The sequence below is a fragment of the Diorhabda sublineata genome, chromosome 3 (genome assembly GCF_026230105.1).
Source record: "Diorhabda sublineata isolate icDioSubl1.1 chromosome 3, icDioSubl1.1, whole genome shotgun sequence".
Taxonomy (NCBI): Eukaryota; Metazoa; Arthropoda; class Insecta; order Coleoptera; family Chrysomelidae; genus Diorhabda; species Diorhabda sublineata.
Genome location: NC_079476.1, coordinates 41,594,176 through 41,617,770, shown reverse-complemented (window position 1 = coordinate 41,617,770; position 23,595 = coordinate 41,594,176). Strand labels below are relative to the sequence as shown.

Below are 23,595 nucleotides of genomic sequence, written 5' to 3'. Positions count from 1 at the left end.
TTGCTTGTTTCTTCTTGGCTCCACCAGATTTTTCTCAATTACTGCAGCAGGCAGTGATGCGGGAAGTGAAAAACTCATTTGCACAAGTGTGAAAAATTTTGAAAAATTCCAATCGTCTTTAATGAATAAATACTAACAAAAAATTGGCTAGTACTTTTAAACGGACTCTGTATATAACCAAAAAAGCTGAATTTTGAAAAAAAAATATTTTCTTGTTGGGTCTAGTGGCAAAAGCTTTTATTAATTGATAATCTCTAATCTCTTACCTTTGATATCTAATCTATTCATGATAATGCAACTTGTAATAATTAGTGAATTCGATATTAGATCAATAGAGCTAAACTGATCCTTTGAACCACTTCATTGACCCATCTACGTATCTCCAGTGATTCGTGCTAATTTGCAGATACATAAAGCACAATTAATTCAAGGCTACCTCGAGGGAATCAAATGTATGTAGAAAATTATCAACAAACTACAATAACAATCAATATTAGAGTAGGACGACGTTATTTTTAAAATTATCAAATATGACTAAAAAACATTGAATATTGAGACCTTTATTTATATCAGATGTTGATTTAAAATTCTTCATTTTGAATAGATCATACAGTATGTACACTCTGATTTCATTCATATATTCAAAACATTACAAGCTTTAATATCATCAACAACTGGGAAAAACTGAAGACAAATCTTTGTTTTTATTTGAATAAAAGTTCACATTCGATTAGTAAAAAGCTTTATAGCACATATAAAACCAAAGTGTTGATCATTTTATTTCTGGGGTAACTCTGTCCTTTGGTAGCTAAAAATGTGGTGGTACTATCATCTTCTCGAAGCAGTTCAGGTCATTTTCGACCCCCTACAACTTCGTTGTGGATTAAACTTGAAACCTGTATTTCTAATAACCGAGTGAGTATCGTATAAACACGGTATATTTCAAATTTCATCCGATTTGAATCAATGGATTATAACTTATATATAGAAACTTCAAATTTTGAATACAAGACGTTTTATACAAATATTCCACATTCAAATAATCACACCGAATTGAATCTCATAAGAGACTGAGAATAATTAGAAATTTTCGAAAAATTGGAGTAAATATCTTATTGGAAAGTCACATTTAAATTTTTTCTCTGGCAGCTTAAGAAGAGTTGTTTTCATCAAGATTTTTGGGGAACATTATCAGGGATTTTGGGATCAAGTTTTTCTTAAGCTAAACGGAACAGAAACATTTTATTTCTGGCTCAGTATTATCTAAGTCAATATTTTTTAGCTGTGGTATGAATTTAAGAATAAATTATCTTGAAATTTCATTTTCGGTCTTAATTAAAATATTATTTGACACTCACAATTTGTCGATAAGTCATCCGCATCATGATTACCAAAATAAAAATGAAATCAAAATAGAAATCTGTTTTAACAAGGGGAAAATTAAGATTTTCACATCTCAAAAATATGTAGAAATCATCTATGAAATTAATCGTAGTTTTATTTGAGTTTATAAAATAAAACTATAGATTTTACTTTGATTATTTTAGACCTTTTTTATCATTTATAGCTTTATCTAACAGCCGAACTCATAATTATTGATATTTTTTGTGATAAATATCTCAAGGATCAAGTTGGTTTTAATAATATGAAATTTTGCTAAAACTTTTGGAAAGTTAAATACTGACAAAACAGGCAAAAATTGTTATATTTATTTTACCTGTTTCCAGTAAAACAGAACGTTAACTGTATATATTTTGGGAAATTCCCAAAACAAGTTTCAGGACATTAAGATATAATCCATTCAAAGGATTAGTACCTACCGTTGTTACCTGTAAATATTCTCTATTGGTCTTTTACTATAAAGCTTCTCCTACCTTTTAATCTATTCACCAGAGATTTTATGTAGAAGGTAGTTCATTTTATTTTTCAATTTAAAAGTGTTTTCAGAATTTGAAACAAGGAATTTTGTGTAGTGAATTTGTAATCACTGTTCTTTTATTTCGCTTCGTGTATATTCATATTCGTATAATTGTGTTGTGGATATAGTAAAATTTGCTGGTGAGTCTTTTTTCATTATTTTTTTTCTCTCTAAAGAATACTCGAATCTGCATTTCGGCAGTAATATAATTGAAAAATATACATGGGAACGTCAGGATGTACAAAAGAATTTTATTGACTTACTTCAACGACGACTGACCTTTCATAAAAAGTCAAACATAGTTTTTACTAAATTTCGATGTCAAAACAAACATTAGTTAGTAAAGCAATAACATTCGTATTTTGTTTGATACTTAGATTAATTTGTATTATATACAAAATTTAAAATAATTCCAGTTCAGGACCGAAAAGTATTTTGAAAATATTTTAGTGTAATTTTGATCGAATCATTCTTATCATTTTTTCTTTTCTCATTTCTAGGACGTCGGATAATTATTATCCATTTACCCATTTCCTCCTAATTTTCCTGTCCTGTTTCAATTTGATCTATCGCCTTGTTTCCATGTTTTTCTTGGTCTCCTATACATCTTACTTTCCATGTTAACCTTATTTAATTCGCGTTAAATACTCAAACTCTTATTTGCTTTTTTTGTTTCTTGTCGTACGTGGTTTCTCATAAATTCTCCTTCTATTTAGTTACCCCAAATGTAAGTTTTGAAACTCTTGTTGTATCATATACACTCAGTTCTACTTTCTTTGATATCTTCTTCTAATTTAACATTGTTATATCAAATATTTCTTTATCTTTTGTTATTAATATGATTTTTTATTTTTCTCGTTTATGCTTTTTCTATTTCAATTTACCCTTTCAGTTTTTCTACATCTTTATCATTTTTGTTATCGCTTCCATATTTATATGATTTTCTTCGATAATAACGAAGTTTATTGGCATGTTGAGGTATCTCAAGTTCATTTATAGTTGTCTCGTCTGTTCCTTAACATTTTTCAATATTTAAATCAATGTTAGTATCAACAATAGTTGCACTTTGACTACCCTCTTGATTTTTCTCTTTTTCCATCTTAAAACCTTCTGATCTTTATCCATTAAATTGAAGTTTCCATTTTACTTTTCTATAGCTTCTTAGTATTTGAAATTTTGTTCAAAAATCGAGTTTACTATGAATGATACCAAAGTTTCAGTTAAGTTTAGGCTTGTTGTGAACCATTTTTTGAAAATTAAGTTCCTCCTGTTTTGCGCTGAGATCAGTTGAACGAAGAACTGAACTTATCCACCTCCTTAAAAGTCTTATTGAGTCGCATCCTTTCTGGGATACGTGTGGTGCGACTCAATTTGAGCGTATTTACAATTACAAAAGTAAATTTGCCTAATTCGTAAGCACGCTCCTCCAATTTCAAAAAAGGGACGTGGAGCCTGACTTTTACGCTTCTAGTTTCTATTTTTGTTTGTTCCACATGAATGCTGCTCTCAGGTTTTTCAACTTAAATGGAGTGTTTCTTCTATTTCGTAACTTTTAAATAATTTAAATGGAATGAAAATAACCTCCTAATACAGAGCCTCCTATCTTTTATTATCTTCTTCAACCCCATTCATATTTGGGTTTGACTCATTTCCATGTCATTTTGAGACTAATTCACTTTAGACCAGGAAAATTAGATCATTTTAGACAAAACATTCTCGATCTGCTGGATTAGATCGGATCGAGAATGGGTTTTCTTCATTGTCTTCAGATTTGAAACGATTTGATACAAAAATAGAAATTTTGGGATGCAACTAAAAGTAAAGAATATATAATGGACGGTAGAAAGGGCGCTCGTTCCTAATCCAACACCCGAAAGGGTCTGAAGGAAACGGAAAATTACATACTTACAAAATGATCGGGAAACTGGTCTAGTTATTTCCATTGTATTCACACTTATTTTCTTATTTTTACAGATTATGAAGTTCTATGGAATCTTCGGTGTATTATATCACGTGACATTGGTAACGACAATGTTTAATGAATGTAATAATAATAAAAATCCACGCTGTTTGTGTATACACTCCCATGACGAGTACGAATATCAATGCCAGAACGTTTTGATACACGGAGTTCCGTACAAATATTTTCATCTCGATTGCGAAAATGACAAAAACTTGGAACTTCCAAATTATAAATCCGGAAATACCACAACATTGGTTAGAATTAGATTGTGTCCATTACCGGATCGTTTATCAATTTTATTAAAGAAATTCGATATAAGAAGTATTAAAAAACTGATTTTGTTCAATACGCCGATTCGAGGAAATACTTCTTTTGATAAAAATACGTTTGATGGTTATTCAGAAATAGAAGAGCTAACTTTAGATTCTATAGAAAATCAAATAGATAACGATGTATTGGACAATTTTCATAAATTAACTCAATTCAATTTAGGAAATAGTGAAATTTCAAAACTTACAAATTTCAATTTTCCTGCAAATCTAAAAATTTTACATATAACTGAGAGTCGTATCACTAAAATACCTAAATTAACGGTATCCAAAGAGCTAAAAGAACTTCATTTATGGGGAAACGATATACATAAGTTGGAAACAGAAGATTTTAAGAATTTAAAATACTTAGAATCGCTGGATCTTAGTTCCAATAGTATATCTTCCATAGACGAAGATAGTTTTGCAGATTTGAAAATGTTGCGCGATGTAAATTTCAATTTTAATAACCTGAGACAATTGAACAAAACCATATTCAATAATAATAAAAAATTAGATACAATTCTACTAAGTTATAATCCCTATTTAGAACTACACAATGAACTATTCGTCAACTTATCACAGTTGAAAACTATCAATTTAAAATACTGTCGAATCAGTAATCTACCGGAGCAATTATTTAAAGATACCAAAAATATACGCGAGATACTATTAGGAAATAACGAAATAAAAATAATTCCACCCTTGTTTTTAGCGGGATTGACTAAATTGGAAATTCTCGATTTAAGTGAAAATTCAATTAGTGCACTTCCCGATCAAATATTTATTGATCTCGTTGAATTGCAAACGTTGAAATTGAATGACAATAATTTGAGTACAATTACTGAAAGTTTGTTTGGCAACACTGCCAACTTAGTTACTTTATCCCTTAAGAATAACAGAATTAAAAGTATCCACATCGAGGCTTTTGAAAATCTACAGAATTTAAAATCGATAGACCTTTCCAATAACTTATATAGGCATGAATATTATTACGAGGCGAGTCCGTTTGTAGGTTGCGAAGCTTTGGAGAATATCGTTTTGAAAAACAACCAGATTGAAACTTTCCCTTCCCTCTTTATTACCATGCAGAGTGTGAAACAAATTGATTTAAGCTCCAATAAAATAGAAAGCATTCAGGTGAGAACTTTTATATATAAAGATTAATTTAACGTTTAAGTATACTTAATTGCCAACTAATTATTTTTTTTTCATGTTTCAGCTTGCCGAAATAGCAAGTACAGTATTCTCAGACATCGAAATAATTGATTTGAAAAATAATAAAATAGAAGAAGTTGATTTTATCGGCGTTGAAACAATTTTAAAAGAAAGTTTAGAAGAACGTTTCGATCTTATAACAGAAAGAATGAATAAAGTCATTCTGGATTTAAGAGAAAATTCTCTACCATGTGATTGTCAAAATTTCGATCTAATAAAATATTTCCATAATCAATTAGATCCACGTAAGTTTGAATTAGTTTAAGTTAAATTAAACCAAATGAAGTTGAGGTAAAATCTAACCAGAACGTGAATCAGTTCCTACAAAAATTGACACGTCAGGTTTCCTTGTTATAACAAAACATATAACAAAAATAATTGGTACATTCCAAAGCTTTGTATGACATTATTATGACACCTCTCGTATGGTTTAAGTTATACCTCACCAGCAGAAGTCAATTTGTAAATATTGATACAACGATGACTTCTTGCAATCCAATAGAATGTGGAGTGTCTCAAGGTTCAGTACTAGGTTCCATTTTGTTTCTTTTGGGTATTTACTCGCTTTAAACGGAGAGCTTCTTCAATTTTAGAAGAATCATTATAAAACTATCCCCTTAGGAACGCGAAACACGACTTTAACCTATTTACTCAAAGTTCTGAATTGGTTAAGGGCTCAATATCTTACAACGCAAAAAACTGCACAATCATTTGTCAATTGAAATCAAATCTATAACATCTTTTGTAATAATTTGCAAGCATATTTACTAGAAAACGCCTTCTAATCTTTAATTTTAATAATAGTAAATGTTGAAGGATTGTTGTATAGTTAATTTTTCATATAAACATTTTCAAAAGTAGTTTTCTTGTGTATATTTTATATTCAAAATTATTTTTTTAGTTGCTTGTATTTTTTTCACAAATTGTAGACAATTTTTCGACAATAAAGTATTTCTCTCTCAGCAAGTCTTCGTAATATTTAGATTTATAGTTTTCTAGAAAATTCAATTCAGTTTTCGTATCCTCCAGTTAATTTTTTTCTCTGTGAGTTTGTGGAATTTCTCTTTTAAATATATAATTAATCCTTTACCTTCTTTAGGCATAGTTTTTACTATATTTACAATCGGGTCGATTATATAGTAGATATAAATTTATTATATCAATTATAAACCAAATTCAATTAATTTTAATTTTTAGTTATTGAAAACAGTATTGAAATATTAGTGGGAGACTCACTTTGTCGAAATAATAGTAAAAGAATCGTTGACGTTTATCCACAAGACGTAAACTGTATGATCATCGGTATTAATTGTCCTTTAGAATGCGACTGTTTTTGGAGACCGTACACTAAATTTGTAGAAGTAGATTGTGCTATGAGGAATCTTACATACTTTCCCAAAATAAACATCAATACGACAAAATTGGAAGTAAAATTGAATGGAAATAAAATCGTCGATAGCCCAAGTCCAGAATTAGGATATGACAATGTACAAAACTTGATTCTATCGAATAATAATTTGGAAAATATTAAATGGATTCCAAGAGGTATAGAGGTGGGTATCTAATTAAAAAATAGATCATATGCTGTTCCCTATTCAAACATGTTCAAAATTGTGAGTTGTATATAGTTCTTCTGCAATATAAATATTATGAATCGATTCTCTCGACTATTTATTGTTTCTCACAGTATGAAGCAGGATTTTTTGGTCCAATTTCCAACAATATTATCCTCAATATCCATATTTCAGTTCCAGTCAGAATTTATTTGATTCAGTAACAACTAATTTTTGAAATCCTTCTGAACATTTTCGAGAATAGCCTGGTGTTGTCTTTAAGCCTCATGTTTGTTTAAATTCAAGTGGATTCAATTTTCCTGTTCAGAGTATCTTTGTCGAAGAAGTTTTGCATTCACATTTAAGATATCTACCATCAGCTCTATCCATAAGAAGAACTCAATCTTCCACGACTCGATTTGTAGTTCATAGTTTCAAAATATTTAGATCTGCTACCATATTTTTTTTAGTTATTTACTGTACTTTCCGAAATATCACTTTGTATAGTTTTTTTGTGAATACTACCAATTTTTTACGGCATTAATAATTCCAACTTAAGAAGCTTTCGAATTTATTAATTATAGAAAAAGCTGTTGACAACAGTTAATTTGATATATGAAAATATTAAATTTCCAAAATGTACTGCGCGTTTGTGATTCTTGAATACGGATCTTACAGCTTTCTTTTAAATCGAATATTTATTTTGAAAAAATCTATTTTTTTAGATATTCTGACTGATTTATGTTCGTAATATTGACAAATTCCTGTACTAAAATACGTTTTGAAGTGTTTTCACAAAAGATTTTTACATTTTAGATTCTCAAACTAAATGGTAACAACTTGTATAACCTTGACGTTGGAATATTTAATGAAACAACAAAGTTAATATCGATGAATTTGGCTGATAATCCTTGGGAATGCGAATGTTCGGCAACAGATTTACAAAATTTTTTGAAATCCCACTACAAATTGGTAAGTTTCGCAGTGAGATCCAATCTTATACCTCAATAATTGTACTTACATCTTCTGACTTCAATGGAGGACTCAAATCAAAACAAAACCATAGATAATCTTAATGTTGAAACCTTGAATTATACTTACCAATTCTTTGAGCACCTAGCTCCAGTGCTTTCTGGCTCTGGAGGATAAATTATTTCACAAAGAATTTAAAAGAGGAAATTTATTACTTCTATAAGTGATTATATTTTGCTGGTTAGGCTCAGGACTCATTGAGTGATGTGTGAAGGCCAGCAAATGATTCTTATTAAGAATGAATTTATCTCTACACAATAAATTCTTCTTGGACAAAATTAAATCGTACACTATTGATGAAATATACGAATTCTTGGAAACGAATAAGATCCGTCGTATAATCCAGACTTGGCATACGAAGATTTCTTCTTGAGAGAGGAATATTTTCGAAAAAATGTTTCTAGTTGTGCTAAAGATGTGTTAAGAAGTGATTTATCGACAAACAAAACTGTTATTCACATAATATAAATAGTTTTTTAATTAAAAGTCACAAGCTCGAGATAAATCAATTTTTTTTTTTTGTTTATTTCAGGTGAATTCCAATGAAGTTTTATGTTTTAACGACGGAACACCTCTAGTAGAAAAAAGCGACCTTTGTCGCTACTCTTTTGCATTTAAATTAAGCGTCCTGCTAACCGTTGTATTCCTAGTATTTTTAGTGATTTCGCTGGGGTGTTACATATCTTACAGAATGGAAATTAAAATTTGGTTATATTCCAGAAATTGTTGTTTATGGTTTGTAGCAGAAGATGAATTAGATGAAGATAAGAAATATGATATTTTCGTTAGTTTTGCCCGACAGGACGAAAGACTCGTTACCGATTATCTTCTACCCGCTTTAGAATCCGGTCCTGAACCCTTCTCAACTTGTGTTCATTTCAGAGATTGGATTCCCGGATCGACGATAATGTCCAATATCCGTTATTCGATTTTAAATTCTAAAAGAACTTTAGTTGTTCTTTCTAATAATTTCCTAGATAGCGTTTGGAGTAAAAAGGAATTTTATTTAGCACATACGCATGCCATTAACGAAGGCAGAGCTAGATTAATAGTCATTAAATACGGCGATATCGATGAGAGTAAATTAGATGGCGATCTCAAAGCTTATCTTGACACCAACACTTACTTGGAATGGGGAAAACCATGGTTTTGGAACAAACTCGTATACGCTTTACCCCATTCGCGTAAAAAAAAATTGTTTCCACCTACTGTGTGACAAATAAAAACAATTTTTCAATGTAATTCGTTATTCGTTTCATAAATATGTGAATACTTTTCTGTGATAATGAATCCTACTGTATAAAATAGATTTTAATGATTAATTCACCCCATTCTTATAATTTTCTTCACTGAAATGCCATTTTACAGTCATGTCAAAACTTGTTTTCAAATTTATATAAAAACAACTACCCTACATAGGTTTTGAATCTAGAAATTGAATCTTTTACCAATACAAATTGTGATGAAATGTATTTTTCATTTAGAAATCTTGGAATGCTTTGAAATTTAGTTTAGGTTAGTTATTTTGGATTTTAAAACTCACGGAATACAAAGTATTACGAAAAAAATTATTATTAATGTGTTGGAACGATTTAAATCTTGTTTTTTTCTAAAATATAATAAAGAAATATGGAATTCATTCTTCTTTAAATTATCTACAATTGAAATACCTTGTATTCTAAATAATTTTACTGATACTGTTTTTAAATATTCTCATTTTGATGAAATTACAATAAATTTTTAGTAAATAATGAAATGTTAGTTTTCTTCAAAACCTATTTCACCCAATACCCAAATAAATTCGAAAAAATCATCTACAAATCATCTCGCGAAGATAGCAAAGAACTAAACAAGATTCAAAGGCTAATCTCTCTAAATCTAAGTCTTCATCTCATAGAAATTGGCATTTAGCGACGTCTACAGACTAATCCAGAAGACAAAACTGAAGCTGGGAAAGCTGACAGATCACCTAAGGATTCTAGAGCTAATCAAGCTAGAAACTCGTGACAAATCAATGGACTAATACATAGCATGTTGCATAAAGATACCCCATTCGACGTGGTAATTAACCACCACCAATCATAGGTCAACAAAAACCTTTGGTGCCCATACGGTTCGAAGCTAGCGCAATCATGGGCTGTCTATACATCAAAAAGGCCTTGAAGGTCCTGAAAGTTATTTAATACACATCCAAATTAATGTGGGAGTGTGTATAAACTCTAAAATTACGAGCTAACAAAAACAAAGTAACCCCAGGCCACCAGGGTGTACCAGGAAATGATGAAGCAGACAGCCTTGTCAAAAAAGGGGCAACGATTTTGGTCCACAACTCTAGTATGGCCTCACGAGAGGCCACATCAAAAATAAAAGGCTGAAGAATCCGATGAGGTGTTACTAGAGAAACAAAGGTCCTCTTTGGAAGGAGTTTATGGCTGTAAGGCCCAAACGACTGTCCAAAACAATTTACCTCAAAAAAATTAGTAAAGATATGAAGTGGAACAATTCAGTTTTCTTAATAATACCCTAATAAACTTGTTATTTTTGTTTTAATCTGCGAGAGGATATAAAAACCTTTTGCCCATCTTCGAGCATTCACAATAACAAAATTTAATCACTTGAATATACCGAAATTGTTTGGTGGATCGAAAATTATACAGAAATGTGTCAGGAGAATCGTATAAAAACTACATATTTCTAATATACATTGTTTTATTCGTAAAATTGATAATTTTTGAATATAAAAAAGTTTTATAGTTAAAAGTACACAAACAATATGATTAACAATGTAAAATATTAATTAAAACTTCATCATTTCATTTATATTGGAAAGTATCAAAATAAAGTTTTTCGCTACTCTTCCCACTGTTTTAAAATGTTGAGCTCAATCTTCAATTCTTATTTAAATATGAATCGGAGAAAACAGGACAAATTTGAAGGTTTTCCAAATTACGAACTACACCAAATCACCAAATGAAAACTATTTAAGAAAAATATGATCAATTGAGGAGATAATCACAAAAACTGACGGTTACATTCTCGGGAACCAGAAAAATATCTGAAACCAGACACAAATTTGAATATTTTCAATATTTATAAGAAATTGTAGAGATCGACATAATAAAATAGAGGGAAACACATGGGAGAACAAACAAAAAAGAAAATGAGTTTCAGCAAATTGGTCTTTGCTATTTACGTCAAAAAATGGATTTAGAATTAAAAAATTACATTAAAATAACTAAAATATATTAAAATATAACCGAGTAAAAGAGAAGGTAAGCAGAAGATCCCTTAAACATTCCTAACAGTAGAAATATTCATTTTAATGAATCGGCGATGAAATTGAAGATATTTTCAAATATAATGAAAATATTTAGATAGATATCAATTCTAACCTTCTTATAGATATTATGTAATCGTCATACATAATATAAAAAACATATTTTATCAACCTAATTACAATATACATATATACATTATAAACTTATGCTATACGGGGCGTTTCAAATTATCACAAACATTTAAAAGTATTTATATTTCGTCTTGACGCATAACCAAAATGTATGTGATATTTCTAAACTCTAAGTCTAGTCAATTTTGTTGAAATTTGTACCAAAAATCATATTTCAATATTTAAATCTACTGGAAAAAAATTAACAGTATCATTGTTCAACATTTTTATGTTTTTACTAAATTTAGAAAATATCAAATCGTTTATCCCCTTATTATTTAAGCTCGTTTTCAAAAACTGTATATAATGATCTCTATTCAGTTATTTTATATACAGTATGTGATTAAATTCCTTTATACTAGAAAGTTACAATAATTATCTATTAAACATACGTTCAATGTCTGGAATATATTTATTGAATTGAACAAGGAATATATTCAAGAAGATTAATGAAGAAATGAAAAAATACAGAGGTCGTCATGAGTCAAGCAACACTCATAAATCTGGCAACGCTGTCGTATTTCAGACAGTTCTATCTGTATAATAATAACGAGTAGACAATGCCTAAACTCGTCGCTACCAAATCTTTAAACAGTATAAAAGACGTATCAGAAATTATCAACAACGGGCTCTGTTGGCGACGCGCCGCGCTTTCGACGACCGATATCAGTGACAACTAACGAAACGGTGGCGCTGAAGTTAGTTGAGCAGCCGAACTAATCTGCAGCGCGGCAATTTTGTGAGTGGTCTTCATTGAAAAAGATTTAAACATGTCTGAAGTGTGTGTGTGTGTGTGTGTGTGTGTGTATGGGAAGTAAACCCTTTTTCGAGTCCCTTCTGCAAATTCTATAAATAAATTTGACGCTACATTTTTTCTTTGAATGCAAATTTTTTCCCTGGCCTCTGTTATTAATTGATAACGATAGCGAATGATCATTTCGAAACTATAAATACTGAAATCAAGTCAGAACTCATTTTTTTATATAAAAAAACAACTTCGCCAGGTGAATTTCATTGTATCGGACGAATTTTCGAGATGGAAATGACAAGTTGAACATCAAGCAAGTGTTAGAACTACATCCCAAAATATTGTAGCTTAGCTACTGGTTGTCAAACCAATTTCGTGTAAGCAAAAACTTTCATAATAACATGGATAACGATATATTAAAATGCGTTATTATTTCGCCGAGAAGTACTGACTGAAACAGAATAAACCTCCACTTAGATTATTCTACACGACGGTTAAACCACAAAGTTCTCATGAAATTGCTGCAGATCTGTTTAGAACTAAATAAAAGTCAAGTATAACAAATTTCCAAGCTTGTAGCTATCATGACATCTCTATATTCTAAGCTGAATGATATTCATACTGAACACACTGTTTATTACACCACAACTCACAATTACACTACCTGACACGCGTTTCGATAACCAAGTTATCGTCTTCAGAGATTGAAGGTAAACTAAAACTCTGAAGACGATAACTTGGTTAACGAAACGCGCGTCAGGCACTGTAATTTGAGTTATGGTGAAGTTGTAGTGTAAACAGTGTGTTCATTATCTTTATATTTATCTTTGCAAATGATTCAGAACTTTTGTAGTAGACTAGACTCATAATTTATATACTGATTGAAACATGTAGAAGACTGCAGAAGTGTCATTGAGACATTTTTTCATTCTGTTAATGATTTTTTAAGCAAGTTTTAGTTTCTATTATTGAATTAATTAATAAACTAATCGTGGAATACGAATCATAGTGAAATATTTTACGTGAAAAACGTATTCACACACAAATCATTGAATAAACAGAAAGTAGATTCCGAATTTTTCGAACAATGATACTTTTAATGAGTTTTTATTGAATTCTAGTATGAAATGAAAGAGTAGTAGAATGATCACTGAAATAAATCATCAAAATCTTCTTGCTCTTTTCGTTCGTTTCGTATATTATTAATAATAGTTATGGCGTAATTTAAATCGCCGTTGTTGTCACAAAACCCTTTGAAGTAATCGTGATTGCTCGATAAATACTTCTTACCAAGAAACTTAAGATTATCGTCCTTCAAATAGTAACAAGGTCCCATGAGAGTGATCACTTCCATATTTGTTTGCGTATCGAAAACGGTTATTTTGAACGAATATTGACGTAGTTTTGACGGTTTATTCAAGACGTATACGGCAAATCTTACGGTTCCCGAATCTTCGATAAGATCCCAAGTACACCTGAACACAGTGTCGAATATATAAAATAAAATGAAGTAATTTCTATTCATTATGTTATAGAAATTTGTCACTTTGAGTTTTTGTTTGTTTTCGAAAAACAGATTATCGGGATGAAGGTTACGGCAGTGATCCAGAATTTCCGATTTCGATCCACGCCACTCGCATTCATTAAATCTACAAAAAAATCATTAAAAAATGTGAACGTAGATGAATTTGTTGAGATTCATTAGATTTTAGATTTATATTTTATTTTTTACACATAATTTTTGACGTTAGTTTAAGAGAAATCGTCCCTACTTGTACCTTTTCATCAGTTCAATTATATAGAACTGAAAATCTATTAGAGTCAAATTTTATCTGAATAAAACGTGAAATAATTAAATCTTACGAGGTTTATTCCAAAAATATCATACTTTCATGGTATATTCAGTGAGTTATAACTTTCAAAATAGTCCCCATTTTATTGGGGTGCTCCAAACACCTGAAGCTGAAAGTCAACGAATTCGTTCCTATATTTTCAACCGTTTTTTCATTATCGTGAGATGTCTGAACCGAAAACTGCTTCGAGAGTTTATGAATTTTGGAAAGTACAAACAGGTTAATTAATTAGGTTAAAATCTTTCAATTCCTGTTTATAGTTCACTAACCTTAAAGGACATAAAGCGGGTGAGAAATCGCAATATTCCTGATGGTCTGTCATAACATCTCCTTTTCCTCTGAAAACGCATCCTGAAAAGTAATTATTCTCATAACAGTATTCATTCATACAGTAATATAAAGTTATAATGATATTTTCGTAACCAAACCGAAAGATTAAGATTCTGCCTTTTAGCGTCACAATGGAATTTTATTCTATCGATGATTTTCATGTGTTTACCTGTGTTTCATATGCCAAGTTACAATTTATGATAATTTTCTTAAGAATGTCTCTTTATAGCGAACGGTTTCTTTGGCATAACCATAAATTTTATCGAGTTGAACAAAGAGTATCTTTAGTTGAAAAATCGATTAAGAAAATAATTTTTGCTATTTTTGGATTGTACAGGGTGGTAAAAGGATTGTTAGCCATTATTATTATTACAAACGTAATCATCCATTGAGAATTGAACTTTGAACGCCCATAACTCAAAAACTAGAGGACGTACTTTAAAATTTTTTGTCGTAGCACGATTTCTAAGTTATCTACTCCCGAATTTGAAACTTTGGAAGTTGGATAAAATGGATAATGGAGCTTTACTTATAAAGGATGTTCTGGCTGGTAATCAAAAGTAGAATTTCTTTCTGTTATGTTTCTTCGAACGTGGTTAATATATGGATTGGGTTTTTAAAAAAAAATACTTACCTTGATCATAATATTTACAGGGAAACGATAAAGTAGCGTGGATTTGTTCCAATACAATACACCTGTAAGGACTTTTGTTGGCTCTACAAAGAGCGCAATTTTTCAGTTTGTCAAAACAACTGCTGCAGTAACTATGTCCTGATAAACAGAGTCTGATTGGTGGAATCATGTATTTGAAGCAAACCGGACATTCAAATTTACTTATGAGGCTATTTTCAGATGTACATTCCATTATTTTAAAACCTAGAAGCTAACAAACATCTTTTGGCTTGTGATTATCATAAAAAAAATTAGTCTGGTCCAACATATTGTTTTTTAGAATGGAAATATTGAAAAAAAAACTCACCTCTTCACGGAATATTCTCAATAAAACATTATATAAACAGACAGCAATACTTAATGTAGTAGATCAGGTATGGCAGTTATTCGAAACTGAATACAAACCTACAAAAGGAATCTACTTTATATAATTTAGTAAAAAATGATTTTTTCTTATATAATCTACACTACTGAATAACCTACACCAACATTCACAATTACATTGTCTGACGCGACTTTCCAGTTTACCTTTAGTCTCTGAAGACGACAACTTGGTTACCGAAACGGGCGTCATACAGTGTTGGTGTAGTGGTAGTGTAAACAGTGTATCCAGTATTACTTTTTATGCTAATAACAGTTTTGTTTTGTACTTATTTAGATAAGATGTTTTTCCAACGAGCTTTAACGTCAAATCTAATCATTATAAATTTAATAACAATAAACACAACAATTTTATTAACAAAATAAACGCTATGATGAACAGATTAAAAACTAGAAAAGATTGAAATGCGAGTTATATTTTGTGTATACGTACAAAAAAAATTATTAATGTCTTGTTGCTTCTAGAAGATACTTAGTAAAAGTGTATTAAAAAAACCCAACCAAATTACCAAACTTTTAGCGATGTTTATGAACAATTAAAACTTTCAACCCTCCAACACGATAATGATATGACTAAAACATATTTTGGTTTTCCACAGAAATTAGATTTTAATACAAATCAATGATTATCAACAACTATGGTCAGGTCAATCAAAGTTAAGAAGCAAGATTTGTTATTATCGAGATGAACAGAAAAGAAGTGAAAAAAATTTGATTCATAGATTTAATACGATGTTTGGATTACTTTGTAGAAGTTGGGGTGTCGAAAAGACTATGATCGTCATGGTGAAACACCAACAAAAAGTTAAAACTGATATGTACTGAGCTTTCTGCATTTTTATAATAATGCAGACATACAATTACAACAATAGATAATTAGATGACTGGAACTCATAATTGGGAGGGCTAGAAAATATTACGTCAGCCCAAGATACACTTTTTTGTGAGAGAAACCCCAATAAATCAAAATACAAGTCTATAAATAGAGGTTATGATATCCGGAGCTTTACAAAAAAAAATAGCGACGAAATCACAAGAAATTACAAAAAGGTGTAAAATTTTTTTTATTGAAGTTTAACGTTCCTCGACATAAACAAAAATTACACAAAAATTTGGGGGTTAGTAGGGAAAAAAGTTATAAGAAGCGAGTGTACAGGATACAAATTGAATTGAATGATTACCATGAATTATAACTTCCCCAACGTTGATAGGATTTGCTTTATGATAGTTTCCACCCCTTAGTTTTTTAGTATCATCAACTAACCTTCAACTGTTTTTACGTATATCTGAATTTTCATAATTTTTATTGACAACTTTTTCCGTCTTTTGTCTTAAATATATTTACTTGCACTGTGCTGAATTTTATTCTAAATAAAAGCGGAATATTTGAAAAAATTAGAAGGAATCCGGTCGTAAAAACAGTCAAAGACAAACCCTTGACGAGACATAAAAAAACTCAATAAGGAAAATTCTAAAAGTAATTTTCTCTAATTATATATAATCTACACATTAGAAGCTTTCTGTTGGAAATGAAATGGATAAACGTTTTTTTTTTGTTAACAAATATTTGGAATGTTTTAATTTTACAATGTGTTAATTGTTTACAAATCAACTACGTGATCAAATAACACCTCTAATTATTCTAATTGAAGTAAAATTTACTAAAATTTTTATGCTTATTTAAATATAAAATATCTATAATACGAATCGTATCTTCTCAAGAAGATTCTCACCTTATAATCGGTCTAAATATCATCATGTTTAGTACGATATTCAAAATTGATATTATAATAGAAAACACGACAATTACAAAATATATGAACATACCACCGTAACACGTTTTGTCGCACAATCAAAAACTAAAATGTCTAATCAGTCTCAGCTCAAAAAACCTATAATACAGTATATTTTAAAAATTCGAGTAGACGGAAAAAAGTAATAAAAAAAGCCCATTAAAATATTATTGCTGAATATATAGTTATAGTACAATGAATTTTTGAAAATGTATTCGATTATATTTCTACAATACATTTTACAAATTAACGAAACTACCTACTAATAAATTTCACCAGGAAACCGCAATATTTTCAAAATTATTTTACTTTGCTTGAGAATAACTAACTTGGGAATAAATGAGGATAAGAATTACAGACGATATAGTCTTAAGCTGGAAGGACTTAACAGGATAACATAGAACGAGGAGGTGAGTAAAATAAAAGATAATTATTGATACAACAAAATTGTAGTGACATTCCGTTTGGAAATAATGACAGAAAACCTTGTAAAGAGTACTGTTCGAAGATAGGATCTATAACGAGGAAATCATTTGAAGTATAGGGAGTTAAAGACATTAAGCACATAGCTAAAACGAGACTAGAAGATAAGTAGAAACTCCCCAATAGACTTGGCTGCAAACGAAACAAAACCGAAAAATGTAATTTGCTTATAGTATTTCCGATATATCAATCACCTTCCATTGTTTCAGTGTCTAGCTTTATATTATTTAATTTGTCTTTTTGTTATTTTTATTCATTCATCAAATTTTCCGTATCCTATAATTTTCTGATCTGTGATCAAATGGATTTCAGTTCAATATCCTGTTGAATTTAATTCCGTGAACGTTGAAATTATTTAAATAATAAAGTCTGAACTATATAATTTAGTAAAAATCATTTTTATCAATCGTAACATTTTGAGAGTCGCTGTAAGTCGAAAATAAAACATCCAAAATAAATGATTGTTTTTATGCTTTCGCCTAGCGAGATAATAAAATTGCAAATGTCATTCCCGCCCTTTCCTAAACAACCAGAGCAAAAATATCAAATGCTAGATTACTGTGTCATTTTTCAAACTTGATACGTACATGCGAAAAAAAAATGCCGTTAAGAGCTAAGATACTTCAGATCGATCCAACTGCAGATATACACATACCGGATATATTTCAAATTTGAAAAAGGTGTTAAGATAAAGTGTCTCAACAAATAACATCATATAGAAACATTTATCAGTTAAACTAATTATATATTCTTTAAAATAAAATAAAAAGTGTTACTTCAATGCAAAGAAAAACAAGCGAAACAACTTATTAAACTACTCTATAAAAAACGTTACGTTTAACCCGAACGTGAATTAGATCAAACCAAAATTCTCATCCTGCTTATAAAATATTAATAAACAGTCATTAATAATTATTATTAATTTAATTATACTTGAATACAAACTGTATTATTAATGAACTTTGTCTCATTAAATCATAGTAGGTAGGTACGTAACGAGAGCCCTTTGAAAAAGTTATTTATTTTGATAATTTACGTTACACCGAATGGATTGAGTTGGGTAGTCGTCTTTTTATTCTCCATACGAAAAGTTCCATAGGCGCACACAATAAACTTGACGTGTATGTGAAGGAAAATGGCTGGAGATAAGTCCATCAACCAAAGAATTCTACCTTGATATTCATTTTACATAAATATCCTTCACAAAATTTACTAACAGATATAAGAATGTCCATTATCTATGCTTCGAAGGTGAGGTATGTGAGATCATAATCCCAGGTACAGACTGATGATTGTAAAACCCCATGACCAGAGAAATTTCGAAGCTGTGCTTTCAAATCCTATCCTAGTGTTTCTGTTAGGATACGTAGCGAACTAAAGCTGTCTCTCACTCTGATAATCTTACATAGATGCTCAGGATAATTCCCGTTTGTCCTCTTTGATCGCTTCTCAATTGCTGATCATACTCCTCAGCTTCGGATACCTCCCGCAGTTTCCCTAGAGTGTAATTCGTCAGTTTTCACATTTGGATGTTAAGGCAGATCCTTAGCTCTTTGAATTTTGTTCGTTCCAACTTTTTGTAGATATACTGAGTCATTAAGTACTCAGGTAAGGTCATTGCGTTCCTCGGGGGTAGTCTAGGATGTTATATGGCACTCCAGTCCATCCAATATATTCTTGTTCATTATAAACAACACTCCCTGGGTCTTCCCTGTACTGATTATGATAATAGGTGTCGATTCGGTTCATGATTTACTCAAGCTTTGTTGCTAATGAGATACAAGATACAACTTATCTAAAATAGTGCTAGAAGAGCAGGAAATCTTGGTAATGTAGAGGAGATACAAACTTTCTTAATGTATGTTTTTTTCATTAATTTCTTTTGAATTAAAAATAAAATTTCAAACTTTCAACTCTTATCCTATCAACAACTATTAACATTTAAAAAAATTATTGATAAAATTCAGTTGAAAAGCTAGATCATTAATAAGAGAATGCAAATATCGAAAGTTAGTTCGACAAAATATTATTGCGACGACACTGTTTAAAATAGCAACACGAAGCACCGAGTGAAATTTTTGATGGGGTCTTTACCTGACCTAGGGTAAAAACAAGTTTAATTGGCGGATCATACAATGATCCCAAATTCATATATTCAGTTAGATGTCTCAAAACAGCCTTAGTAAATCGAATCATAGAGTGTGGTTGAAATTCTCTCGTTCTCAAATCAGTTGAGGTTAGGTTTTGTTTCCGTTAGAAATATTAATAGAATAGATAGAAATATTGTTTGTGTAGTTGTGTTTTTTGGTTTCAAAATTATATTGAGTGATAATTTGGGTAATAATATATAAGAATCACGTTCCATATAATTAGTTTTAAGTGAATTGTGTATCGAAATGTAATGAATGGTATCCAGGTATTCAATAATTATAATAATAATTAAATATTTAGTTAATAGAAAAAATGTAATGATTAAAAGTACTTGTGTATGATATTTCATTCATTTTTGTATTTATCTGAACCAAGTATTTCATATTGTTCATCCTATATTTAATAAAATAAACAACTGGAAGCTGGAAATTTGAAAATTTCTTGAATTAAATATTTTTTTGGTAGAACTATTTCTGATGTTAATAACTCATATTCAACATTGTATATTTACCCATAAATAATATTTATAGCATACGAATCGTCCTGTACGTTTTCCTTTGAATATTTTTCCGTTAATGAATCATAAAATAACAACTTAATACCAGGAGAGATCCAAATTCTCGAAAATGTCGCTTATCTCAAAACAATTTATCAAAGACAATGACGTTGAGGAAGAAAACATAAAAGCAAAGTTAACTCGAGGTAACAAACAGACTATACATGGGAGAGGAGAATACCTAGGAGGAGAAAACGTAGAAGAAAGATGACTAGCTAAGATCCAGAAGACTTTAATTGCTGGTAAACTTAGAAATAATACCAGAAACACGAAGATGGCGAATATAAATTTGGTAGGACAACGAAAAGAAGGAAGATCTAAATAGAGATGGTATACGGGAAGGCACGTGGAGATTTAATGACAGAAGTCGAGGATGAGAATTTGAAAGAATGAAAGAAAATTATAATGACGCTATGGACTTGGATGGCCCTGTGTGAATAACAGCTAAAGGAGAACTGTTTTTATTGAAATCAATGTTTTTCCTTGTTAAATTTTGTTTTAGCTCCATTTCTATTCACAAAATTATAAATCCTGGAATTTCCTTTTTCGTAGTTATTTAAACTAATAAGTTAAAATAATAATTAATCAACAACTTGACAAGAATAAGATGCTGATTGATATGTTCCATATTCAATATCGTTAAATCGATTTTGCCTGGACTTCCCGTCTTGTTTTCAGTCTTCTTCTTGCTCTCTCTAGAACTGGTATCAAATTTATCGTATTTTTCATGTAAGAATGTCCACTTATTTTATATAATTTACTAGAGGGTGATTCTTTAAGAATGTCCAATGTCCTGTAGATTCTAGAGCTGAAACTATTTTTTTTCCTTCTTATTTCAGGAGTAATATGGAAAATTCTTTGGAAAAGATGCTCTTGGAAGAACTTTCTTGTCCGGCATGTTATAATTATATGTCACCTCCCATAAATCAGTGTCAAGAAGGTCACAGTATTTGCCACGAATGCTTCAATCAAGTTAAGATTTGTCCAACCTGCAGAGGAAAAAAAAGCGAATCTTGTAGAAATTATTCCTTGGAGGCTATTTATAGAGTGTTGAACATACCATGCAGGAACCAATTTCTAGGTTGCGATTTTATTTCTACTGGAGCTTATATCAACAATCATCAAAAATATTGTTGGTGAGATCCTGTATTTAATTTTATGATCATTTACAATTGATTAACTAAAAATCATTTTTAGGTTTAGAAAAAATAAATGTCCTTTCTACAACTACGACAATTGCCATTGGGAAGATTCTATGAACAATTTGAAAGACCATCTGACGCGCGAACATTCTAATAATTTTTATCAAAAAGAAAGACAAAAATTCGTATCTCAAAATTTTAAAAAAATCAAAGGTTACCATTACATTTTCGCCATCATGTTTGCACATGGAGTCTACTTCAGATTAACTTGGGAAGTTCAAGAACCAGGAGGCTAGTATATTATAATCATCCGCCGACATTTTGTCACAAATATTTTACGTTTCAGGTCTGACGCGATGGGCAGTTCAATATATGGGTGATCCAGCCGAAGCAGAGTTATATAGTTACAAACTAGAAATCAATAAATTTATAGAATCCAAACATTCACTAGTTCCTCTTACGTACATTTCCACGTGTGAGGTAAAACCGGAAAAGGGTAAATTCGAAAACCATAGATGTTTTTATATACACAAATATCAACTGGATGAGTATTGTTCCAGCAAAGGCGATCTACACTACAAAATTACAATTTATTCTTCAGAAAGCACCGATGGACTTTCAGATCCCATAAAAGAATTCGAACAGAAATTGAAGCAGCGTAAAAATAATGCTTTAGCAGTTATTAAAGAAGAAGATTAGAAGAAATTAAGACTTGCCATTCATAATCATCAATAATTATCCGTTGAAAGTTTTAAATTATCTCCTTATTAATTATGATATTTATACTATTATTTAATGCTGAAAATAATTTATATTTAGATGTCTGACATTAGTTTTAAATATCTTTGTATAATTAAAAAATAACAATTTTCATCGATTCTTTTAAACCTCGTGGATTAGTATTCTACACTTGGTAGTTTCTAGTCTTTCATCGTCCAATATCTTCAATTTCAGTAGCCAAATTTGTTCCTTCTATAAAGATTTATTACCTAAAAGATTTTCCACACGATTTCATACAAAATATCCACGTTTGTTTTGGCAAATGAAAATTTCTTTTCTTGATTGTTTGTAGTCTAGATTGTCGACAATCGATTATGTATTTGGAGCGTTTCCACGAAAAAGTATTTATTTATTGTACACTTTTTTGGCAACAGTATCGTTAATACTTTGAGCTAAATACCCATGTTCCATTTTTTTCAATTTATACACTCAAAAACTCGAAAACAACTACTAGTCTCTGTAGTAGGAAATTGATTCAATTCATATTGAAAGTGATGACTACATACAACTCAAAACCTCGAAGTAAGTCATATCTTCGAGTGGTGTTATTTTATTATAATTATTTGCTTCATCTATCTCATCCTCCGTTGTGCCAAAATACCCATTCTTACCCTTTGGTTTTGAAAATTGTTAAACTGAACTGGTTTTGCAGATGCATCAAGAGTCGCCTCGATCGTTTGGTACCAGATGCTTTTCGGATCGTTTTCAAAGATATAAACATAAATTTGGCATTTATGAATCCCTCTTTTTGTTTCAAATTGTTCATCTGTATTAATTTCATCAAATTATCGAAACGAAATAGATGTAAATATGCACTATTTGAAGAAGTTTCGAATGATAGGTCGATTCGAACGGAAAGTCTTGTTGAAGGTTTGGTATACTTCAAAATAGCTGATTTTATAAAAATGCTCAAACAGCTTGTTGATTATTGGGTTAAAACATTGCAACCAATGAGATATATTTCGAATATTCAGGTTTTCTCTTTGTATGATTAATTAACAAAATGAAATTAAAAATCGACATTATCTATGAAACAACCTCTGTATATCGTACTACAATTTTAGGAACATCCAATTTCCCCTCGTTCAAACTTGAGAAATTAAGAACATATTAACACTTGAACCGACGCTCAGATGAAAATTCTTGAGGTAATTTGGAAAGTTTATTTCTATATAAGTTTATGACACGGCTCTTTTATTTGAACAAAGAGTTACTTGCAGTAACTAAAATGAATAATCCTCAAACCAGGGAATGAAAATGGACTT

At 30.3% G+C, this 23,595-nt stretch overlaps 3 protein-coding genes across 10 annotated transcripts; 2 read left to right on the top strand and 1 right to left on the bottom strand.

Moving 5' to 3' along the window:
- Positions 1–1,824: 1,824 nt before the first annotated feature.
- LOC130441183 (protein toll-like) lies at positions 1,825–9,748 on the top strand. The gene is made up of 6 exons (XM_056774745.1): positions 1,825–2,058; positions 3,893–5,329; positions 5,412–5,652; positions 6,605–6,960; positions 7,777–7,932; positions 8,525–9,748. The coding sequence occupies exons 2-6, from the start codon at positions 3,896–3,898 to the stop codon at positions 9,206–9,208; spliced, it is 2,871 nt and encodes a 956-aa protein (XP_056630723.1). The 5' UTR covers positions 1,825–2,058; positions 3,893–3,895; the 3' UTR covers positions 9,209–9,748.
- A 935-nt stretch (positions 9,749–10,683) lies between these two features.
- On the bottom strand, positions 10,684–17,412 carry LOC130441589 (E3 ubiquitin-protein ligase SIAH1-like). 5 transcript variants are annotated; one of them, XM_056775331.1, is made up of 6 exons: positions 17,159–17,412; positions 15,352–15,449; positions 15,006–15,255; positions 14,311–14,392; positions 13,479–13,837; positions 10,684–11,047 (listed from the first exon to the last, which is right to left on the bottom strand). In XM_056775331.1, exons 3-6 carry the CDS (start codon positions 15,235–15,237, stop codon positions 10,989–10,991), a joined length of 732 nt encoding a protein of 243 aa, XP_056631309.1. In that variant the 5' UTR covers positions 15,238–15,255; positions 15,352–15,449; positions 17,159–17,412; the 3' UTR covers positions 10,684–10,988. The 5 variants fall into 5 exon arrangements, with proteins under 5 accessions (XP_056631309.1, XP_056631308.1, XP_056631306.1 ...); XM_056775330.1 differs by having other exon boundaries at positions 15,006–15,248; positions 17,159–17,319; XM_056775328.1 differs by having other exon boundaries at positions 10,684–13,837; positions 15,006–15,248; positions 17,159–17,317.
- Positions 17,383–23,346, top strand: LOC130441588 (E3 ubiquitin-protein ligase SIAH1-like). Of its 4 annotated transcripts, none has more exons than XM_056775325.1 (4): positions 17,383–17,628; positions 21,248–21,544; positions 21,606–21,841; positions 21,897–23,346. In XM_056775325.1, the coding sequence occupies exons 2-4, from the start codon at positions 21,255–21,257 to the stop codon at positions 22,247–22,249; spliced, it is 879 nt and encodes a 292-aa protein (XP_056631303.1). In that variant the 5' UTR covers positions 17,383–17,628; positions 21,248–21,254; the 3' UTR covers positions 22,250–23,346. The 4 variants fall into 4 exon arrangements, with proteins under 4 accessions (XP_056631303.1, XP_056631302.1, XP_056631301.1 ...); XM_056775324.1 differs by lacking the exon at positions 17,383–17,628 and adding an exon at positions 19,730–19,937; XM_056775323.1 differs by lacking the exon at positions 17,383–17,628 and adding an exon at positions 19,760–20,117 and having other exon boundaries at positions 21,897–22,437.
- The last annotated feature ends 249 nt before the right edge of the window (positions 23,347–23,595 follow it).

Coding starts and splice junctions, on each gene's coding strand:
- LOC130441183 (XM_056774745.1), top strand. CDS start 3,896: ATGAAGTTCTATGGAATCTTCGGTGTATTATATCACGTGACATTGGTA. Junction 6,961..7,776: donor GGATTCCAAGAGGTATAGAG/GTGGGTATCTAA, acceptor TTTACATTTTAG/ATTCTCAAACTAAATGGTAA. Junction 7,933..8,524: donor TGAAATCCCACTACAAATTG/GTAAGTTTCGCA, acceptor TGTTTATTTCAG/GTGAATTCCAATGAAGTTTT.
- LOC130441588 (XM_056775323.1), top strand. Junction 21,545..21,605: donor AATCATCAAAAATATTGTTG/GTGAGATCCTGT, acceptor AATCATTTTTAG/GTTTAGAAAAAATAAATGTC. Junction 21,842..21,896: donor GGAAGTTCAAGAACCAGGAG/GCTAGTATATTA, acceptor TTTACGTTTCAG/GTCTGACGCGATGGGCAGTT.
- LOC130441589 (XM_056775328.1), bottom strand. CDS start 15,237: ATGGAATGTACATCTGAAAATAGCCTCATAAGTAAATTTGAATGTCCG. Junction 14,393..15,005: donor CTGTAAATATTATGATCAAG/GTAAGTATTTTT, acceptor ATTACTTTTCAG/GATGCGTTTTCAGAGGAAAA. Junction 13,838..14,310: donor CCCGCTTTATGTCCTTTAAG/GTTAGTGAACTA, acceptor ATTTTTTTGTAG/ATTTAATGAATGCGAGTGGC.